The 7,500-nt window shown below is 34.0% G+C and overlaps 2 protein-coding genes across 2 annotated transcripts in view; one reads left to right on the top strand and one right to left on the bottom strand.

Moving 5' to 3' along the window:
* The first annotated feature begins 232 nt into the window (after positions 1 to 232).
* On the top strand, positions 233 to 2,834 carry LOC137631728 (polyamine-modulated factor 1-binding protein 1-like). The gene is made up of 2 exons (XM_068363617.1): positions 233 to 1,381; positions 2,146 to 2,834. Exons 1-2 carry the CDS (start codon positions 481 to 483, stop codon positions 2,358 to 2,360), a joined length of 1,116 nt encoding a protein of 371 aa, XP_068219718.1. The 5' UTR covers positions 233 to 480; the 3' UTR covers positions 2,361 to 2,834.
* Positions 2,835 to 6,590: 3,756 nt separating this feature from the next.
* Positions 6,591 to 7,500, bottom strand: part of LOC137631727 (uncharacterized) — a 2,369-nt gene continuing 1,459 nt past the window's right edge. Inside the window, exon 2 of the mRNA XM_068363616.1 lies at positions 6,591 to 7,280. The gene's annotated coding sequence lies outside the window, so the exon portion shown is untranslated. The remainder of the gene's footprint in view (positions 7,281 to 7,500) is intronic.

Below are 7,500 nucleotides of genomic sequence, written 5' to 3'. Positions count from 1 at the left end.
TACTTCTTAGAACATAACTAGAAAAAAAAAATCTTATTCAAATGTTAAAGCAAGTTAATTTCAATGTAATGATAAATGGGAGTTTTATATTGTTATTGTGAAGTGAAGAAGGAAGTCTGGTTAGGACCTTAGGACCTCTAAGGCCCTGCCCAGGGTCTTGGCCCTGCCTACCCAACTGAGATCAATGACGGTGTTTTGGTATTTCCTGCCTCCTGATCCTGATGTTCCAAGTAGTTGCTGCCCCGAGAGGTAGTAAAGTGAAGTTCGCCAGTCGTCCCGGTTCCCCTCAGGCTCGACCACGGTCTAAGTATCTCAACCGTGGGCTTGACGCTCACTCGCTCCGTGACTGCGACGTCAAGTGTAGCAAGACTGTTGTTTGGTTTGAATCCCCATTCTCGATTCTCCTGTTCTAGAATTCAATACTAGGACCAAAGGGAAGTCTGCCATTTATGTGAATCTTGAAGAATCTCTGCTATTATAATGAAGATATTAATTTTTTCAGTGGTTTTGGTGACAGTGAGTGCTATTACTGAAACGGAAAACATAGCCTCAGCTAGTAGTCAGTCTCAGATACTGATAAAGGAACTTGACGGATTCCGAGAGACTATCGAAAATAAATTCAAAACTTTACAGGAAACGTGTCAAAAACTCGCCAGAGGTCGTGATGAAATCACTATAAGTACAGCCGAAGAAGAGAAATTGAATAAGATGATGGCTGAATTTGAAGATAAAATGTTACGCTTCTCACATGCGGCAACTGAGAAGATCAGCGAAGAAATAAACAAAACTTTAGAAAACTCTTTGAAAAAAATGGACGAGAAGTTACAGCCTCTTCAGAGTGAGATCGCTAGTGTGAAGAGTCAAATGGCTGTTTTAGTAACGAAGGAAGACGTGAAACGCTTGGAGGATGACCTCATAACCATCGGAACTAATGCAACAACAATTTTCAAGGAGGAAATGTCTCAGCTACTCACCAAAGAAGATATCTTAAACCACCACAGTGATCTCAAGAACAGCTTAGAGGAGATTTTCTCTGCTCCTGAAATTGAAACAAGATGCGAAGATTCATCAAAATTAGAGGAAATTTTGGCCAAACTGACCAATTCAGACAGCCTTCTAAATGAAGTGTTCGCATATTTGAAGAATGACAGTCGAAACTCTTATTGCTCTTCAACCATGGATGGCATCACTGAACTGTTAGGGAAGTTAGAAAATGGTATAGACAACAATTGGCAGTCGGCAGTGACTCTTGAAACTGTGGTTCAGAACATGCAAAAGAATTTCCTAAGTAAACTAGAAAATCTGTACAAAATGGCAGAGGATAACAAACTCAATGGTTCCGAAGAAGAGACGAAGGTTTCAAATTTATCTTCCTCTCCTGGTAATTATATGGCAAATACTTTGTGAGTGTGTGTGAGAGAGAGAGAGAGAGAGAGAGAGAGAGAGAGAGAGAGAGAGAGAGAGAGAGAGAGAGAGAGAGAGAGAGAGAATCATTCATGTGAGTAAATCTATTCCCCATAAACATCAATTTTTTTTATTCCCTCAGCTATTTCATTTTGAAAACAAAAATAATCATTATTCTTTGATTTAATAGTGTTGTCAAACATTCTTTTATTTAATCTTATTGTAATTTTGAATTTTCAATCATTTTTCCAATTAAGAATGAGGCTGATTGAGAAATAGGACAAAATACTATACCCCCTCCATATGGTTTATTCACTTATGTATCTTTTATGAGAATGCAAAAATACTTATTAACCATTTAATCAGTTTTTATAACTCGACTGTCTATTGGAAACTTTCCTGTCTGGAGATTTGTCGGACGGGTTCGAGTCCCGCTCGAGCTCAATAGTTTCTTGTAGTGTCTGCAACCTCACCATCCTTGTGAAACTACGGAAGGGATTGTTGGGAGAGTCTATAGGTCTACCTGCTGAGTCATCAACAGCCATTGCCTGGACCTCCCAGGTCTTAACTTGGAGGAAGAAGGGCTTGGGCGCTGATCATATGTATACATGTTCTGTTTCTAGGGCATTGTCCTGCTAACCAGGGGAATGCCACTGTCCCTTGCCTCTGTCATTCAGGAGTGGCTTTAAACTGAAAGAAATAATAAGATTGAAAACTTAATTCTTCTTTTTTCCGTTACAGTTGAATGCGTTGACAGTAACTTCGTCGGTGGTGGAAGATCGCTGAACGTGTGCCAAACTGCCGTCCGTTTCCAGAAATGTCATCTAGAATTCGTTGCTTTCCACTGTTGCCAATCTTGCCAGAAGGCGGGTCTTCTATCATCTCTCCCTCACTACACCGGGCCTCGGATTGTACCTGTGCTTCAGGCTCTCAGGTCAATGAGACCTTTTGCTTAGGAAAAAAAATGAAATAAGGAGTCATTATGGCGTAGTACTAGTGCGAGTGCTTACCGTACTTTACTCGTAACTTTTGAAGTAGATATTAAATGTAAATGATTTTAATTTCAGAGCATACAGACTTGAGTGTCTATGTTTCCTCTTCTTAGTCGAATTTCAGTTTACCTTATAAATGAAGCTTTGTTCCACAAATGAATAACGATATTGAAATTATATTCATTTAAAATTAAAGCATCTCAACAGTGGCTCACTATCATTATAATAAAGTATGTAGTGTATTAAGAATATGATAAACAATTTTATAAAGCTTTTTAGACTGCAGCAGTTTAAGATAGTTAAGTCTTGATTGATTGAAAAAATATAGAAATCTGTTGCTGTGAGAAAGTATCATAAAGCTTTCTCGAGATATTATTCATCTTGAAAAACTTACCCATTTATACACCCACAACTTAAATAAAATCGCCTTATTTGTTACTTGCTTGTATTTGTTTACCTTTGATTTTAGCCTCAAAGTGGCAAGATTTTCTCTCATTTGACTATTTTTAGTTAAAATCTACTCAAATGAGCCCCAAATAAAGAGTTGATTAATTGGTTCTTTTAATCCTATTAATATCACTCGCCGTTTTTATACAATCTCTGAAAAATCTACGATTTCCACAGATTATTAGTATAAATGTAAGTCTTTTGTTGGTGAGCAATAAACTTTAACCGTAAATATACTTGCGTGCTAGGATTTCCCGCACGTAAATCTGTGATGTTCCAAAGAGGGTGGCCATGATTAATGTAAACGTGACTGCAGATCTTCAAGAGGACTGGGGTCATTTGAAGGACGCTCAGTTGAGCGGATTAGGTAACATGAATCATCGTCATGAGATTATGAGGAGTGTGTTTAAGGAAAAGTTCGTATGAAGGCAATATTCCTTACGAAAATCAAAATAATAAGAGCGAGAACGTATTCTTTAACGTCTCCTGTTGTGTTTATCTAAAGTGATTTTGATCCCTTTATTTTCCCTCTATTTAAGGATCAACAGTAACTGTTGTGCTAATCGTTCATTTTGGAGTTTTATTCTTTATAAACACCTCGATATGTTTATATGTGTATGTAGGCTACCGTCAAAAACATTCCGACAGACCAAGAATTATAATCATCTTGAGGAAATTTATAGATAAAATGTCCAAAAAGATATTACAGTCCTCTGCTTTTCTTACTCTGCCTCTTATAAAACTTGGTAAATCAATGCCATTATAGAACGTCATAAACCGTGTATGTCTACGGGTGGACTGGGTTCATAAATCGGCTGTCGCACTTATTGATAGCATTAGCCCAATTCGATAGCAACAATTTATATGATTCTATTCCACAGAATATGAATAGAAGTAGATAATCGAGAATAAACTGTTCATTATCACTACTTCAATCAGCATTACTGATCATTAAACCAGATTTTTGCGCAACGAATCGTTTCAAGGTTTACTTAACATTTCGGAAAGAATCTCTTTACTTCTAAAACCGTGACATTCACTGGCTTTGTTGAGAGATGTTACTCAACGGAAGGACCAAAGACCAGTGGGAGAATCAGGCATCATAATAATAAAATCCTTAAAGATGAATGTGGGTTTTATTACCTCATGAAGATCGGCAAAAATGAAAACAGGAACTTATTATTATCTTTCCAGAAAAAAAAAGGTTTGAAATAATTGATACGTATGGTTCATCCCTCTTGTTGCTTTAGAATTTAAAGAAAATAAATGCGTACTTTACTGCCTTTAAAAGGCACTATACTCAATATGAACTCAGATTATTATTATTATTATTATTATTATTATTATTATTATTATTATTATTATTATTATTATTATTATTAAAAGGAGGAGACTAACCAGCCTAATGAGTCAAACTAGACTCTCACAGAGCTGCCCCAATTAACATCGGGAAGAAAAATTATAATGATAAACGAATAAATAAAAGGAAATATATATTAGATATATGAACTCAGAAGTCCTTATAGAAGAGTAACAATAAAGACTTAGAATTATCTTTATTACATTTTTGGGTATAAGCACCACTGTAATAACCCATGACAGGACCCCGAGGCTTCAAGCTCCTTTGGACCCCGTCGACATCTACCCGAGAGCGCCCCCCCCCCCCCCCGGGCATATATCACGCTCTCTTTTTTAGCAATTTATTACAACTGAAGTAAATGATGCATAGTTTTCACATTTAATCCTAAAATATAAAAAAAGGCATAGGCCACTGCTCTTGTGGGCCCCTAGGCTTCAGCCTAGCTTAGGGATAATGCAGCCCTGGGTAGAGGTCTAGGACTAGGTCTAGGAGCAAAGGTTCTTGAAGGTCATCTACTAACGTCGCAATTTTGAAACTATATACAGTATACATTTCCCGCTCCAAGATTGCTCAGAGAGCACCCGTTTTTCTACAGCTATAGATTGAAACTTGATTGCATTTATCAAGGTTTATCTTTTTATCAACAAATTGCCAACCGCTAAGATATATTGAGCATATTTGATGCAAATATAAATATAGCATCAGATTTCTGGCAGCATTCAAAATAAATTTGGTTTTATTTATTCCTTTGCCACATACTGTACATAAACACACTTTATTACTTGATCCTGACAATTATATATACTGTATATATTTATATATATATATATATATATATATATATATATATATATATATATATATATATATATATATATATATATATATATATATATATATATATATATATGTACATATTTATATATATATATATATATATATATATATATATATATATATATATATATATATATATATATATACACGCATATGTATGTATGTATGTATGTATGTACCGAAAAGAGAGGGAAAGTGAAATCAATAAACCCTGCCCGACCTCGTTTTATTCAGTCACCTTCTAGAAGCCTAATGCATAACGGATAAATTCCCATCAAACAGCCAGGGTGGTTGTGCTTGCGAGCATACAGTTCACTGAAAACTATCAGCCCTAAATGCAGTTACAATAGCTGGGTTTGCAGTCTTATTATTATTACTAGCTAAGCTACAATCCTAGTTGGAAAAGCAGGAGGCTACAAGCCAAAGGGCTCCAGCAGGAAAAAAAATAGCCCAGTGAGGAAAGGAAACAAGGAAATAAATAAACTACAAGAGAAGTAATGAGCAATTAAGATCAAATATTTAAGAACAGTAACACAATTAAGATAGATATTTCATATATATACTATAGAAAAATAAAAAATAAAAACAAGAGGAAGAGAACTAAGATCGAATAGTGTACCTTGAGTGCACCCTCAAGCAAGAGAGCAAATGTAGTTTTTTTTTTTTTTGACTGCTGATGTGGTTAAACTGTGGTGTTTCTAAATAAAAAAAAAAAATATGCGATTTCATTTCGTTACAATTAGGACCAGATTAATTACACCTCTGAAATATAAACATTATATACAATACTTATGAACTAGGTGAGTTGTATCTGAATAATCCTGTGCTGATATTTATAATCTTAATAACACGTTAGTTATTATGAATTAATTTTATATTTATTTCCAGCATGATATTAGAATAGATTAGTTTTCTAATGACTCTGCAGTTGATCAAATTATTGTTTTTATTAGCCGGGTACGAAATATGCTGTTATCCTGTACATATCTTATAGACCTTTTTATGAAGTTCTCTTTTTTTTCAATAATTTTTCAGTTTGGCCAAGATAGACACTCGCACCTGAATTACTTATTAATTCGATAAAATTATGAATTATCAACTTGAGGCTCAGCACGGAGACTTAAATATTCCAACCAGAGCTGAGGTACAATGGGAGAAGAGAGTCAAGCTGTTGCACCACTTAAGTTGGAAAAGGTTGGACAGCAACAGGAAGAATGAACTTGGTATTTGAGGCCTGATTCATTTGATACTGTTAAGTTCTTGATAAATTCTCTGTTCAAAATATTATTGAACTTCAAGTGGTTTATTTTTATAATAATACAGCTAATCATTTAATGGTTTTCCAAAATCAATACTTTTCATTCCAAGCTTTGAAAGTCTTAAACATGGATTTTTTTTTTAATTTATATGAGCCTTTATACTTACAACCTTTGGGTGCTCAACATTGCCTGGAAATTGAAAAGTTGAGATTATTTTATGAATGTATATAAGCCTTACATATACATAGTATATATTCGTGACGTTCCTTTATAAGGAAATTGAAAAAAAAATATCTGATAAATTTTATTCATCGAAAAACTTACTAGTTATTTTCGAAGACAGAAATAACAGTGGAATATTGATCTTAAGGCAATAAGGATATATATTCAGAAATAAGGATTACATATTTGTTCACATAAAGCAGAACTTTAGTTGGAAAAGCAGGATGCTATAAGCCCAAGGGCTCCTACAGGGAAAAATAGCCCAGTGAAGAAAGGAAATAAAGATATAAATAAACTATACGAGAAGTGATGAACAATTAATATAGGATATCTCAAATAAAAAAGCAAGAAAAAAAAAACTCGACTCTTGCGAATAAATCTCCTACAGTCTGATAGCATTGGGATATAAGAGGTCCCATTAGCTATCTACTTCTCTTGTTTATTTTTATTTTTAGTTCTCTCTTTAATTCTTCTTTTTAGTTCTTTTCTCTCTTTTATTCTTCTTTTTGGTTCTTTTCTCTCTTTTATTCTTCTTTTTGGTTCTTTTCTCTCTTTAATTCTTCTTTTTAGTTCTTTTCTCTCTTTTATTCGTCTTTTTAGTTCTTTTCTCTCTTTTATTCTTCTTTTTGGTTCTTTTCTCTCTTTTATTCTTCTTTTTAGTTCTCTCTTTTATTCTTCTCTTTAGTTCTTTTGAATGAGAGTATCTTGGGACTCTGCTGGCTCAAGGCATCATTAAGATTTCTCTCACTTCTCTGCTATCTGGAATAAAGAAGCAATCTCATTAATGAATAAATCATTAATTGAATGAATATATATAAAATTAAAGAATTAATGAATATCCAAAGTAATGAAGCAAACAATATTGCAACCAAGAACATATTTTACTATGCTTAAAAATTATTCATTTGATTCTCAGTTAATAACGTTGCCCAGTTTTTATACAAAAGCGAGTATATTTGATTTGAAAACATATACATAT

The sequence above is a fragment of the Palaemon carinicauda genome, chromosome 40, assembly GCF_036898095.1.
Source record: "Palaemon carinicauda isolate YSFRI2023 chromosome 40, ASM3689809v2, whole genome shotgun sequence".
Lineage (NCBI taxonomy): Eukaryota > Metazoa > Arthropoda > Malacostraca > Decapoda > Palaemonidae > Palaemon > Palaemon carinicauda.
This window is presented reverse-complemented; position numbering and strand designations above follow the sequence as displayed.